Raw genomic sequence first — 16,342 nt, 5'->3', positions numbered from 1 at the left:
CATTATCACTATAGTGAAAATAATTATTTGGCATATTCTTTAAAATATACTAAATTGTCAAACTGGAAATAAATATCATAGTAGCCATTTCGTTTATTAGGATTCATTTTAGTGACAAATTGTCACTTAGTAGCACTCGAAATTAAAACATCATTCATGCTTCAAAGAAAATATATAGGACATTGCCTACTTTTTCTTTGAAAAAGATACATTGGAATTTGATTTGGAAATACTTGTCTACCTTCTTTAGCATTATATTTTATTTTCTTCTCTTTATTTGATATAAAATGGATTAGATACATGTCCAGGAATTAAAGTTCTAAATAGACAGATTTTCAACAAAAGCCTAAACTTACTGGTCCATTACTAAGCTCCTTCCACATTTCTCTCGAAATAAACTGTAAATGCTATTCATAACATATACTTAAAAGTAGATGCATTGAAGCACTAAATAACTTCTATGTTATATTCTGCCATCAGTTTATGTGGTTTCCAACAATAAAGTACATTTTATTAGAAAATTTACTTGGTAATTTCTGAATCTTTTTTTTTTTTACTATGACTATGTGGAAAATTTAAAAGAATCTTGAATGTTTCAATATCCAGAAAGTGTGTGTATTATATATAGCTTGTTTATTTTTAAAATAGCAATAGTTCTGCAAATATATATATTTGGAGATGCCTTTTTCTATCTTAAAATGTAAATTTAGAGTGAAAGCCTTCCCTAAATGATTGAAGTCACGTATGCATGACATTTTCAATAGGCTATGTTAAATAATGCCACTGGCATAAGCGATCAGTGGGTCAAATGAGCAAGACATCATTCTCCATCTGAAACTTGTAGGCTCCATGCAAAAACGTATTTAAGGGGCTATTTAACATGTCTTCTGAATATAAAGTTTGCAAGGATTTTGGAGGAAATATATATTTCAATGGGCTTACATATTTTTGTATTTCTATATGAATTGCATAAGCAAATGTATTGACTCATTCTATCCTACTGACTACGCATTTTAAGTAAAGTAAAAATAACTATTTAATACAGCTCTGCATTTCTTAAATCCATAAATGCTTCTTAATTTGAAAGGCATTGTGGAAAACAATTAATTGTATGCATTTAGGAATTTTTTGCTTTTGAAAAGCAAAGCAGACACCTGTTAACTACATAGTGTCTTTATGCTATGTCGAGGGAGTGGGATCTCTTCCTTATCTTGGGCTCTCTTGTTTGCTTTTCAGTTGCTGCGAATGTGGCTGTGGAAGGGCTTCTTCCCTGTGCGCCGTTGCCCATCCAAGCCTAATATGGTTAGTGTTCCCTCCCACGTTCACTCCTATGTGATGTCCCACCTATATGTATTATCGTCAGCATTCCTTCTTTTTTTTTTCCCATTTGTGTACATTTTAACAGTTAGTATGCTGGTTACACATTAACAGAAGAATAGAATGAAAAGGATTCCCAAAGGGGAATCTTAAATGATTTCACAATAAATAATTTCAAATAAAATGTACATCATCCCTATGTCAAGCATTCATACTTCTCTTCCAAGGCTTTTCCTGTGGTCCTGATGTAATCCAGGAAGTTGTAAGGTGGTAGCATCTGTTTTACATCTAACATGTCGCTGTTTTTGTTGTTCCTTTAAGATCAAAATCATATCACATGTGGAAGTAGTGTGCTACTTCTTCTGTCCAGGTGAAATCACCTTTTCTGCCTCCCAGAACCATGGAATGACCATATCATAACTGGGATCTTCTGTGTTCAGAATTGTTGTGGCTTCATGTGGCATTGGAGAACAGAACCACATGGAATTTTAAATGATTTACTTACTATTTTAAACCTTGAATCATTTCAGATATTAGAAGTGATACTAGTGAGGTAAAAAATATGCACATTTCAAGGATTAGTGTCCAAATGGATAGCCTTATTTACAATTGAAAATTCTAAATATATATATATATATATATATATATATATATATAGCTATAGACTGTAGGCTACAACATAAAACCAGAGAATTCTGTTCACAAACTTAGGACTCCTACACAACCATGGACAACCCTGTAAAAAGTGAAATATTCCAGATAATTTCTTTCTAGAGTCCAAATCTCTGTGCTAATGTATTGAGTTATTTGTAGTCAAAATTTTCCAAGAAAAGCTATTCTAAAATGCAGTTGAGAGAATTAAAGAGTTGCTTTGCAACACTTTAAATTGTTACTTGTATTCGGTAGGTGTAAATTAATATTTGTTGTTTGAAAAACTTGTAATATGAATGAGTGTGTACACATGTGTAGATATGAGAAGTGGTGTAATGGATATCAATGATCTGAGGACAAGAGAAAGTAAAAAAATCACAGATTAATAAAATTCAGAATTGTTTTTCTCAACATTTTGGAAACTTTATATTTGAAAAAAAAAGTTGAGGTTAATATGAAAATATAGATTTGTTCCATATTATTTGTTTCACTCAGGAAATTCTTATATGATCATAAGATATCAATGATAAACCAAAAACCACTGAAATCTGGCAATGGCTAAAGTATAACAAAAATGGCTTTACACTGTGATTTTTTTCCTATGAAAAAATACTGGAGTCTGGAGTATATGTTATAAAAGATAAGTTACCATTGAAGCAGAATAGAGAGAATTTACATCTTGGAAAATTTACATCTTGGCATCCAGACTTACCTTGAACTAAATTATAAAGATGTCTTCATGGGAGTATGAACATTTATGAAGCCATAACTTAGAAAGTATTGGCAAAAACTAACTTTAGCTGAATTTAAAATGTTGATTTTTAAAATTGTATCATTTTCTGCTGTGTAGTTGACTTCAGGGAGTGTATAAAATAAAAAAGGAAAAGTGGGATGGTGGAACACTGTCTTCACAAAGAACACACCAGGAAACCCAAATGAAATCATTTTCCTAATATTGTTCTTCAAATAATACTAGTAATTGTGAAGACAGTGAGGGTATGCATGTGTGCGTGCATGTGTGTGTGCGTGCATGTGTATGCACGCGCGCGTGTACCAAAAAAAAAAAAAAGGCAATGATTTATCCTTAAATGGGCTTAGGTACCCAATAAAATGCTAACAGTTTTTGTGGAAAGATTTATGGAACAGTCATAATTTTTAATGCATTTTTAGTAAAACAAAATATAGCAAAAGAAACACACTTTAATTGAGATTACATAAATTAGACAGTAAGAAATTATTGTCCAAAATTATTACCAGGGAAAAATGAAAGCTAAAAATATTTTTATTGATGTGCTTTCTGAACTACTAATTTATAACTTCAAGTCACTATGAGGTTTTAGTTAAACAAACTGTTTGTTTCATCTAAAAGCTTTCATCTAAAGCCTTTGGAAAGAAAACAAACTTAGTGGAAATCAAGGCTGAGAAGAAAAAATTTCTAGTCAGGTCGACAGAATACTGAGAAATCCTGACCTGATATCTTGTCAGTTTTGTGTGTGAAATCATAGCAGAATTTGTTAATTACCCACAAATAATTCCCAAGGAATATTCTGTCATCATCATTTGTGAATAGACATATTTGCAATTATAAATCAGAGATTATTAGATATTTTGAAATTTTGGAATCTTTTGTCTTTTTTTTTGAAAGACCACTCATGAAAATTTGTGTGGTTAGTTTTGACCGTAATATAATGCAATGCATATACATGAAAATTGTCCACTGCATATATACTGGCTTTTAGAAGTACCGATATACCTTGCAGAAACCTCAAGGTCCCAAAAACATAATTTCAAAACCATTGATCTAGATCTTTGGTTCTTAAATGCAACTTTGCTTCATTATTTTTCAAATGCATGATGTGTAATTTATAAGATGAAATTGGCAATTACATGATACCACCTTTGAGCTCAAATAATTTTGCATCATTCTAGTTGCCCACTTTGCTGAGCAATTTGTACATATTCACATATTTCATACATTTTTTCTGCTATGAATGAAATCTTCCCAGTGATGAAAGATATTTCTGTATTGTTTCAGAATGAAACACAAATGCCTAGATTTTAAGCACCCCATCCCCAAGACTGACGACATTTTTGGCAGAGTTCTTTTTTATTAGTGATCTTTGACTTTATGCCATCACAACTGACTTGAGACTAAACATTGTTTTAATTTATAAAAAATCTATATTTATAAACATTCAGTGTTGAATTTATTGTTTTTAAAGTAAATAATATATTGTATGTAATTTCCAAATTAACATTTCTATATAACATAATTTGTTCCTTGATATTCTTTTGTTTTTATGATTACAAAATGAATATATATTTATAGCATAATTTCTATTATAAGTCAGTCTGAAATATGCATGGTCCTAAAATAGTTTTTTCTTGCATTTTTAAAAATTTAAACATGTCAGACAAGTTTCTTCATCTGTAAGTTTTATGCTTTCCAGTGTTTTCATATTACTTACTGCTTCTGCGAGGATTAAATACTAAGAGAAATAGAGTTCACTATTCCGAAAGTAAAGATATTATATTGTAATTTGTTCATTTACCTAGTCTGTGATTTTAGACAATTACCTCAATTTTTTAGAATTTTTAAAAATATTTTTAATCAGTGACACAAGGCATAAACTCTATTTTCTCTTATAATGCAGAGATTAAAAACTAACAAATTTTACTGACAAAAAAGTGTCCTGAATTACATTGAAACATTAATTATTATCTAACTTTCTTCTTCTATATTAAAAGTTTCTTGAAATTTAAAGTAAGCAAAATGTTTATTTTCACATACACTTAACCCAGATTATTTCATTTATTTTCTTAAGATTTCTGCTGGAGAGCTATATGGAAGCACAATTTTGTTTCATGGAAATAGGAAAAGACATAGAGAATGAAGTCATCCCTTTGTGATAATTCTAAGTGCTCAGAGCAAACAAATGTAGGGTTCACCTACTATAGCGAGAGTATATTAAATTCCAATGGGAGGTTTGCTATATAAATTGCTCCAAAATCCTTTTTCTAGGGAATCTCAGATTATAGGAGATATTAAGTGGGCCTACTGTATTTAAGCCATGCAATGGTCACATCATGAAACAGTTCAAAAATTCATAGAAAATTAGCTACTTTAGCATTAGTACAATATTTATTGAAAACAGGGGGGCTTAATCCATAAATATCATACTTTATGGATGTGTCTTTAGAGTTTGAGAGCAAACTTTTATCTTTAAATGATGAAGATGGATAGAGAACATACTGGTGGAGGAGAGGAGTGAGTGAACATGAGCAAGGGAGAAAGGATCCATCAGATAGAAGCACCAGATGCAAATAATCACCAAGCTCTGATCAACACGGGCGAGGGGTGCTTGGAAATTCGTGCCACAGCTTGACGCACCGCAAAGAAGTTGGAAACTGTTCTCATCCTTCATGCCCTCTGATAAAAATACATCTTTCCATCAAAAAAAATTTCTAAGTCAATTAAAATTTAACTCGATATTGAAAAGTCTATAATTCATCTTTGAAGTACCTGAACTTGTTCAAGTCTTCCAAATATTGCTAATTCTAAGGATTTGAATAGTTCATTAATGAACAATTGACCCATTCATATGTACTGCACTATTTTGGAAGGTGTTATTTCTAAAGTGTTTTTTTTTTCTTTGTCCTTTAGAATATGGAAATCAAAAATTATATTTAAGACATAAAATAAAAAATAAGTTGGCTTCTCACATTGCCATTTATCACTGAGTAGTTAGCATCCTTGATAGAATGTGACATGAGAACTGTAACTTATGTCCCCATTTTATGTGGTGTAATTATTACTGCAATTCCATATTGAAGAAAAGTATGTTTTTCAACATGAGTACATTTCCTATGAGAAGTATATTTGAGAATTTTCAGTAAACAATAACAGATCAGTTGCATTTTTTATGTAACTTACATCTGTAAGGAACTTTAAATCCCAGCACTTATGTATACAGATGAGGAATATATGAACAAGAGTCTGAAGGACCTGCTAGTCAGGCAGCCTCAATATCAGATGTCCCATTTTACTGCATTTCACTCACATTCTTTTTATTATTTATTTATTTATTTTTTATCCTCAACCTGAGGACATTTTTGCATTTATTTTCAGATAGAGTGGGTGGGAGAGAGGGAGGAAGAGAGGGAGAGAAACATTGATGTGAGAGAGACACATCAACTGGTTGCCACCCACACAGCCCCAGGGCCAGGGACAAACTGCAACTGAGGTAAGTGCCCTTAGCGGGAACCGAACCTGAGACTCTCTGGTTTGCAGGCCGACGCTTTAAACGCTGAGTTAAACCAGCCTGGGCTTCACTCACATTCTTATTAAAGAACCTTGTCCTGTAAAGCAAAACAATCCATTTTCAGTGTTTATTAGATGTATTAATAAGCTAATGTTCATCAGCTTATGTTTTATTTTATGAGGCTGAATTAGCTGAGTTTTTATTAAAACTGCCTTTGTTCAGTTGGAGAGAATCCTGAAGTGAAACAGTTAAACTATTTCCCCAAAAGTTGTAACATATTCTTTTCAAGATTCCAGCAGTAAATTTTTTTTTATGAATTTATTTTTGTTACATTTCTTTCTTCTTTTTCCTCATTGACACCCTCTCCCCATCCCCTGCACCCCATCCCCAGCTTTGTTGTCCATGTCCATCGGATATGCTTAAATACAACATTTGCAGTAGTTGAGGTCATTATGTCAGAACAAGAGCGATATATGGAGAAATGTGCTTTTTAAAAGAGGCTAAAATTACAAGGAGCTTTTATTTTCCATAAGCAAAATATATCTATTCTGACAGTTAATGTAATTTGTTGCCTTTGAGTATTTTTTGTTTTAAAGTATAAGGCAAGTATTTCTTAATCAGTGTGGAAAATAGAGGAACAATACATATATGAGGGGATGTTACTGATCTAACCACTGCTTATGTTCACTCTTCTAAAGAATCAAAAGGCAAAACCACTTCTCCCACCATCCCCCCCACCCCACCTTACTTAGAGTTATGGTGAAAAAGTGTACATCCAGTTTTTATTTCTGTAGGCTAGCAATGCAGAGATCTGGTTCTGCGGAAGCTATAGTTGATGAAGAACCTTCGGTCTCCTCAGGCTATTTCATTCACTCATCTCTCCTCATTGGCCATACGACTGCCATTTAGTAAATTACTGACCCCATGTATCACTTTGTGCGGGCTTGACATCTATACCTCAAATTTATTATCAAATCCTTAATTGACATCCAAGAATTAAATTAGTCATTAGCATATTCATCTTTACATAAATATTATTGTTTACCATTTCATGAAAATTGGAAATTTCAAATATCTAAATTTAGGATGTTATGGCTGGGACTTAGATTTTTAAGATCACCATTAATTTCATCAAGGATGTGTTACTCAAATTCTCGGGATAGGTGTAAGGGAAAAGAGATTGATTTCTAAATTCCCTTTGAAATTATTGCTATATTTATAGGTTAAGCATCTCTCTAGGACTTCTTAGTAAATATTAATGAATAATTATGCCTACATGTTATATGATTTCTCATGTTCATCTCTACAACTAAAAGTAAAATAACATTGTTTTCTAGAAGAAAACGAGTATAAATGACTACAGGATGGTTCCTCTAATTGCAACACCACAGATATTTTTAGTACAATGATATCAAAGCTCATTAAAATTGTGAGAGGAAGCAAAATGAAGAAACTGTTTCTTTTCTATTCAGGAAAAAAAAAAAAAAGGTTCTAGAAGGTAGGAGGTATAATTTATGCACAGAATGGCATGTTTACTGACTGTCTGATGGTTTAAAATGATGCATCTGGATCAGGTACGTAAGATGATACTGAACGAACAGGCTTCCTGCAATGCCGTTAGCGAGGCTGATGCCCTGCTTGAGCGCCAGTCTCTGCCGCTGCACCTTTACCTGTTGATCTTGTTGAAGCTGGTTTTAATGATGCTTGGGGGTGGGGGTTTCCAGAGTTTAATTTTATATGTTAATGTGACATGCAGCCATATGAGTTAAGAGCTCCAGAGATGCTCAGAGTCAAAAATAACTCTATTGTCCTCCTGATGCTCATTCTAGGTATTAAAATGTCAACCTCTCCTCACCAAGGTATTACCAAATCATTTTTTAGATGAGATTCAAAGTTCTATTTCCATTTTCATATGAGGTATGAGGAATGTGCATGCCATTTAAATATCTATGATGCTTATTTAATGATAAAAACTATTTGAGGAAACAAGTCAGAAAGAAAGCTTAATTTTATTTTGAAGGTAGGAGAGTTGAAGGTGAAATGGATGTTTGTTTTCTTGTTTTATTAAATGTATTGGGGTGGCATTGGTTAATAAGTCTATATAGATTTCAAGTGTACAAGTCTATGATACATCATCTGTATATTGCATTGTGTACTTACCACCCAAAGTCAAATCTTCCATCACTTCATATTTGGTCCTTTTTAGCCTTTCGTACCCCTGACCCCACTTCCCTCTGGTAACCACCATATTGTGGACTGTGTCTATGGGTTTTTGTTTTCTTTTCTTGATTGTTCATTTGTTGCTTTTCGTTTTATATTCCACATATGAGTAAAACCATATGGTTCTGAACTTTATTTTTTTTGCTTAGCGTGATATTCTCAAGGTCCATCCTTATTGTGCAAATAACAGTATTTCATCTAATGGCTGGGTAGTAGTACATTATTTTCAGAAAAATAAATGGAAAAAATATTTATTTTGCAATTGCAACAAAAAGAATAAAATATTTAGGAATAAACTTAACAAAGGATATGAAGGGCCTATGTATTAAAAATAACAAAATATTAATAAAAGAGATTGAAAAAGATACAATGAAATGGAAAGACATTTCGTGTTTATGGATTGGAAGAATGATTATAGTTAAAATGTTCTTATTACTTAAAGCAATGTATATATTTATTACAATCCTCATCAAAACCCCAATGACATTTTTTTACGAAATGGAACAAAAAATAATTGAATTTTTTCTAATGTAAACTGCAAGAACTTCTGTACTTTTTAGGATTCTTTAGAATTCCCTTTAAAAAAGTTTTTGTCAATATTACTTAAATAACATAAATCTCAGAATTATTTTATACATTTGTATTTAGAACATTGGTAAAAAATAAAGATATTGATAACTTCTCTCTAGAGGCATATACCTAAAGATTGAAAAAATAATGTCATATCTATAAAAATTATAAATAATATATTCAAATAATTTAAATATCAGCTTGGTCCTGGCCAGTGGCTCAGTGGATAGAGTTTAAGCCACGCACCAAAGGTTCCAGGTTTGAGTCCTGGTCAAGGGCATGAACTTAGGTTGCAGGTTCAACCCTCCGCCTTAGTCGGGGCGCAATGCAGGAGGCAACCAATCGACGTGTCACATTGATGTTTTCTCTCTCCCTCCCTCACTCTCTTCCATTCTCTCTAAAAATTAATGGAAAAAATGTCCTCTCGTGAGGATTAACAAAAGGACAAAAAAAAAAAAAGAGAGAAGAGAGAAAAAGACAATGAAATAAATATCAGTTTGAATAGACCAAATGTAATCACAGCAGAACTTTGTTTTTCCTCTTCATTTCACTGTGGTGTGGTATTTCAAGACGTCTTAAGGGCTCTTGAATGACAAGTGCACCTAAGTGTTATGAATAAAACTTGAAAAGCTACTAGATCCCCATTGTGTATTGTTCCTCACCCAAGAACATGATATATGTTAAATATATTGCTTTAAGTTTTTTTCAAATTTTATTAGCTGTAATTGCCAGATCTTTAACATGATAAAATGAAGATAATTGTATTTTTTTTAAATGGCACAAGGGTGGGTTGTGGTATCTATTTTGTATAATATGTATATACTCATTCACTAAGAAATGATACAGAATAAAATAGGCTCTATTTTTATACCAAAATATACATATACTTATGAAACATCCCAGAATATGTAACCAAGGACCAGTCCTTATTAGTACATGTCAAATAGACATTTCATTTAGATCACATACTAGTTTTCAACCAATTTTGTAATGAAAATATTTTGTCAATCTATCACTTTGACTGTATTTTCTTTATACAGAAATAAATGAAAAATTTGTATTTAATAAACTCAATTTTGTTATGAGAGCTTATGAATAGTAAATTCACATCCTCAGAGCTTCACTAAAAATAATTTAAATATTTTTATTTTAGTCAGTTATTTTATTATTGTATGGTTAATTGTGTACCATATCACCTAGTATTCATCAGTGTCAATCAAAATATCATTTACTAATTCATTTCTTCATTCATCAACATGACAAATATTTTTAATGTCACCTCTGAGCCAGGCAGTAGGCCACTACAGAAATTTATAGATGACTGCTAGTTGCTGTCATTCAAGAAACTGACAAGTATTAGGGAGCCAAACTATATGCAAATCACTATGTTGCATTACAGAATGGAAATCATACCATGAGAGGGATATAAAGAGTAATTTTGTTCCGAGGACAGAAAGATTGCATTAAGTTGAGGTATCAGGAAAAAACCATAAATGCAAAAATTGAACTGGACGTTGATAAATGGAAATTGTCAGGAAGAACACCCTAGGTTCAAGACCAGTGTGTGCAAATGTATGGAAGCATGGAGAAGTACCTTGGAGACCTGAGCATAAAGTTTAGCACACTTGAAGATAACAGTTGGAGATGATGTAGGAAGTATGCATTAGAGCTACATTTAGGAATCTTCACATTATTTTATTGAAGACTTTGCAGGAGACAGCTGACACAATAGAAAAGTACTTTGTTCACAGTTATTTGTGTACAGCCATGTCTAGTATAGAGCAGTTATAGAATGCAGAGGCATCAGTTCAGAGACATTAGTAGTAACCCACCTGAAAAATAGCAAGACCTTAATTGGTGAAGAAATGGAGCTAATGAAGAGGAACAGATGGGTCATAAGACATTTATGTTATATAATACTTGGGATTTGGCAAACTAGTTTGTTGTAAGGCACAAGAGAATAGAGATTTGATCTTAAAGGACCAAGGCCATGGCAATATTATTAATAGGGAAAGAAAGCGATAGATCAAGATTGAAAACAAAGAGAAGTATATTGATTTCTTTTTCAAGTTCATTGAGTTTGGACACCAGTGAATATCTCTATAAAATAAAGCTATGAGAAATAAAAGCATACATTTCAAAAGAATTTAACCAGAGGTCTTAGATGGTATTGACGTAATTTGTGGAAGTGGATGGGTTGACAGGAGAGAGCCAGAGGAGGTCATGCAGAGAGGACCTACTGACATGAAGAAAGGAGCAGAAAGTGTCAAAAAGAAGCCGTTAGTGATTTCAGTCCATCATGAACGCTTAAAAAGTAAGAAAAAGGCACTGGATTTAGATGTCAATATGTCATAGTGAACCTAGGAAGGGCAGATTTTTGTAAGTACTAGAAGCAGGTTAAAAGGATTTGCAAGTGAGGGAGTGGTTGAGAAAACAGAAGAGACAAAGGTGTGGAGAATGGAGCTGAGTCGGGGCACAGGTGGAGCCCATCTGACAGTGATCTGCGTGGAGAAGAGCTGGTGGAACAACTGGTACCTCCAAAACGGGAGAAAAAATAAAATAATAGAGTAAGGAGCTGAAGGTGCGAGACTAATGAATCAGAAACATTTTGGGCAACTCATCCCGAAAAGAGTCAGTAAAAGAAATCGTGGAACAGAAAAATGCCTGCTGTTAGGTGTATTTTTTTAAGAGAACTTTTTAAAAAATGGGTTTGGATGGATTCAAACTTCTCAGTGAAATATGCGAACAGTGAGGGATATTTTCTAGAGAAATGCAGCCACAAGGAGTACTGGAGTTAGTTCATCCTACCAGTGTGAAATGAGTTAGGGCACCATCACCGCAGGTGCTTTCCTGCTGCTGGGCTTGATGGGATTCACCACCTAGAGGTGCGGCTAACTGTAGCTTCCTCTGTTCCAGGCGGTGTGGGTACAGCAAAGCAAAGCAAGATCCCGAAGAGGAAAAGATGCATTTTCATAATGGGCACAGTAAGCAAATTGTAAAACTCAAACACACACAAAGTCGGGGAGACACTATTGTTATTTGGGTTTCTTTTCAGGCAAGATTTCCAATATGGAAACATGGAACAGACTTACAAATCTCAGAGGGAAGGGGGCAAGGTGGGGGGTGGGAAGAGATTAACCAAAGAATTTATATGCATATACCCATAACCATGTACTTAGACAATAAGTACTGTGAAGGCCTGGGGGTTGGGAGCAGGGTGGAGGGGGTCAACAGGGGAAAAAAGGGGGACATCTGTAATACTTTCAACAATAAAGATAATTTTTTAAAATGTGTTTTGTTATATTTCTGTAAAAACATATAAGCTTGGGGTATTGCCGGCTAACCCTGGGAAAGAGATGGTTTACTTAATTCTTTAAAGCATACTTAGATTGCAATCTAAGAGAAAAACAAAAACTTATATGATTTTTTAAACCAAATTTCCAGGTCACTTCTAATAGCTAGCAACACATTCAGTATAAATCTATGTTAAAATAATACCACCAGATTACAGAAATGAAATTTCTTAGTATTTTTTTCTAGCATTATAACAGGAATTTCCGTGAGTAGATTCTGTGGCAGCAACCTTGGTCCAAATGAACCGAAAAAGTCTACACTTTTAAGAAATGCAGAAAATAAAGTTTTAACAATGAGCTTTAAAAATTATTAAATGATTTCTAATTAATATGTTTATTTTGTCATTAATATTGCAGTATGAGTTGTTTCATCAAGTGAATGACAAAAAGTTTCTTTTACTTTTGTCACTTTGCTATGACCATAAAAGCCAACATCATCAGAGCCATAAGTCATGCTATAAAGCATTTAGTTCACTTTCATACCATTATGTTATTAAATATTATTTATCCTCAAAGAACACTGTGAGGGTGATATTGGTCGCTTTTACATGTGATGAAACTCAAGCTCTTGGAACATAAGCACCTATGCAGCAGCACAGGTAGAGTGAGAAGCAGTGTCTCTTTTGTTTTGACTTCTCTATGAGTCTTCTTGGATCAAAACATCTGAAAATTTATTTTAAATCGTTTTTTTTGCAAAACCAAAATGAATAATCTCTGGTGATAATGAAAGACACAGACTAACAAACCGACAAATAGACCACCAGCATTTCATTCTCCCCTTTACTAAACAAAACTCTTGGTTTGCCTCAGAGAATAACTCTCTGACCATTAGTGTGGAAAGATGTATTTACTCATATGTATCAGCACATATGCATTTCTTGTACGTCCCAACCATCCAGATTTCCAAAATTATAAAAGTGACATAGCTGGACAAATGACTTCTATAATCCAGGAGAGAGTCCTTCTTATAGCTCAGCCACTTAGGAATTAGGAATTCAGGCCACAGTTGCATGTTAATAATATTTACAATTTAATTCATCCATCACAGGTACTTCTATTTTAATGGCCATTTATTTTTACAGTTAAACTGCCAGGAGTAAGAACTTATGTTGATCCACATACCTACGAAGATCCCAATCAAGCTGTCCATGAATTTGCCAAGGAGATAGAAGCTTCATGCATCACCATTGAAAGAGTTATTGGAGCAGGTACCACAGTGTGTTTAACTTAGACTTTTAACTTGTGTTCAGTAATAGAACAGAATATGTCAATGTCCTGATCTAACACAAAATGCTTGGGATCTTTTGTAACTAACTTGCTTTCAAAGTGATATATAACTGATCATATTTTAATGCTGCCTTCTGTGTAGATCACACTTCAACCAGCAAATGTCTAGTACATGAAATAAAAAATAAACCAGCAAATATATATATATGTGTATATATATATATATATATACACATATATATATATATTTATTCAAACATAGTGTTTCGCCATCTACTATATAACTATTTTAATACATATATAATTGGCAATGCTGAAAAACATTTACATAATTTAAGCACCCAGTTATTCTATGTATGAATCATTTCTTCCTTACATTTTTTTTGTCCTGCTATAACGTTTCCCCTTTACTCTTCTCATTAATGGCACTACTAGAGGAGAAAAAGAAGGAAGAAGAAAATAATTCAAGTCAGTTGCATTTAATTTTCTTGTAACATTTCCACTAGGAGTTTTGTAGGTGAGATGGATGAAGCTAATAACTCCCAGAGTGTTTTATGATCACCTGTAGATGATTTTCCACAGCGCACCGTTTATTTCTATTAACATTGGTAATGCAGTTTGGACTCCCCTGTTAACTCTGTTTCATCTATGCCTTGATATTCTAAGAGTGCTTTATGTTAGTATTAGATTAAGGATGTCAAATGATTTTGTGTACTTTTTCCATCTTTTTCATAAGGTGAATTTGGTGAAGTTTGTAGTGGACGTTTGAAACTTCCAGGAAAAAGAGAATTACCTGTGGCAATCAAAACCCTTAAAGTAGGCTATACTGACAAGCAACGTAGAGATTTCCTGGGTGAAGCAAGTATCATGGGGCAGTTTGATCACCCTAACATCATTCACTTAGAAGGTGTAGTGACCAAAAGTGAGTATAATGGCAAATCGCGCGTGCATGTATATATGTCATGAACATCTGGTTTCTTCTATTAGGTTATTGTTAACTTCAAGGTAGAACCATAGTAATGCTATTAATACTTTCTCTAATATAAATAAAAATTGTCTTGTATTTTAGTAGATTCTGGTCAAAGCTGATCTTCAATGAACTTGAATTTTTATTTATTTTTTAATATATATGTATTGACTCATGTACTATTAATTTAGCACCAGAGAAAATGTATCCAGATAAAAGGAGCAGTAGAGGCCCCCTTTTTTTTTTTCCTGGCTCTTTCACTTTTTATTCTAATGAAATATCAACTTCAAAGTTTTGATTGAGGCATTGAAGTTTACCATTTAATAGAATTACTATAACCATAGGTGCCTTGCCTTTTTTTCAAAACCTTTTAAGTAATTTTTACAGCCAGATGTGTTTGCTTTATTCACTTTTTTTTATTGTGGTATTTTAATAGTTCTAGGGAAAGTAATAGTCTCAGAAGATGGTGAAAGTTCATTGAGACTAATTATTTTGTTAAAGCAAATCAAATTTTTACTCAGAAATATTTAGAATGTCACATCTCTTTTGAGTTTGTATTAGCATCTTGTAAATGTAGTTTTGTGGTGAGCTTCCCATATAAGGATGTGAAATAATTTTCCACTTGTCCACAAAAGTATTTATGTGGCACATACGGAGGCCTTCATGTTTTTTTTTTCAACTTATTTTTCTCTTGGCCATTTCTATTTATTTTCATTTCTTACTTTGTCCTTCATGCTCTGCATGTCACTTACTAAATCATCTAAAAACTGTGGCAAGGCGCATTCTTTAGACTTTCTTTACAGCATTTGTTCAACTCCCAGTTCCTATTTATCAAATTTGTAATTGTATATGATAAGTACACATACTAGCAATGTATATTCAAAAAATGCTCTCAACGAAGTCATTTTAATTAATTAGATACCATTTACTCTATTTAGCTTTTAAAAATGAAAAGCCAATCAAAACAACACAAATTTTCACAATAAACGACAAAAGAGACAAAACAAAATGTGTATTTACTATATAACAAGATAATTCCCAAATCATAATTCATTCACAGCAGGTCACAGATGTGAATGCAGAAGCCTTTTCACCAGTTTGAGAAAAAGACCACAGGAGAGGTATCATGTCAATGATTGGTTGAACTTTTGAATGAATATGTATTGCTGTGAGAACGTTTTACCCATGTCTCAAGGAGACACACATCTCCAGGAAAAATGCCATAGAAGAATGTAGCATAGGAACAAAATAACCTGCAAGATGTGGATTTCTTAAAAATGTAGATGTTTCTTCCTCCAGTGGAGTATTCATCCACACATTATCACCCCTTGACACCAACCTAGAGAGAATATTGCTGGAGCAAGAAGACACCCAGGTGTCGTATAGGAACAAACAGGTTGCTAAAAAATGGTGGGAGGAGGGACAACCAAGAGGCAGATGGGGTCAAGTAAAAACTATATTTTTTGAGAGAAATAAAATAAAAAAAATACTTTACAAACTCTGCCTGGCCAGTGTGGTTCAGTGGATTGAGCATGGTCCCCTGGACTGAGAGGTGTGGGTTCAATTCCCGGTCAGGGCACATGCCTGGGTTGCAGGCTCGATCCCCAGTAGGGGCCGTGCAAGAGGCAGCTGATCCATGTTTCTCTCTCACATCAATGTTTTTATCTCTTTACTTCCTCTCTCTCTAAAAAAAAAATCAATAAAAACATATTTAAAAATTATATTTTACAATCTTATACAGTGTGAATAAATAGGCAGGTATATATGAAATAAAA

At 33.2% G+C, this 16,342-nt stretch overlaps 1 protein-coding gene across 4 annotated transcripts in view; it reads left to right on the top strand.

The window, feature by feature from the left end:
- Positions 1 to 16,342, top strand: part of EPHA5 (EPH receptor A5) — a 346,680-nt gene that overhangs the window by 292,414 nt on the left and 37,924 nt on the right. For 2 of the 4 annotated variants that reach the window (XM_036258144.1, XM_036258153.1), the window contains exons 9-12: positions 1,237 to 1,302; positions 11,937 to 12,004; positions 13,456 to 13,581; positions 14,337 to 14,522. In XM_036258144.1, the coding sequence (XP_036114037.1) occupies positions 1,237 to 1,302; positions 11,937 to 12,004; positions 13,456 to 13,581; positions 14,337 to 14,522 (446 nt within the window). The remainder of the gene's footprint in view (positions 1 to 1,236; positions 1,303 to 11,936; positions 12,005 to 13,455; positions 13,582 to 14,336; positions 14,523 to 16,342) is intronic. The other 2 variants (XM_036258172.1, XM_036258162.1) reach the window with 1 other exon arrangement.

Source organism: Molossus molossus, unplaced genomic scaffold, assembly GCF_014108415.1.
Source record: "Molossus molossus isolate mMolMol1 unplaced genomic scaffold, mMolMol1.p scaffold_m16_p_1, whole genome shotgun sequence".
NCBI classification, from domain to species: Eukaryota; Metazoa; Chordata; class Mammalia; order Chiroptera; family Molossidae; genus Molossus; species Molossus molossus.
Note: the sequence above shows the minus strand (reverse complement) of the source record. Positions and strands in the feature narration are given on the sequence as shown.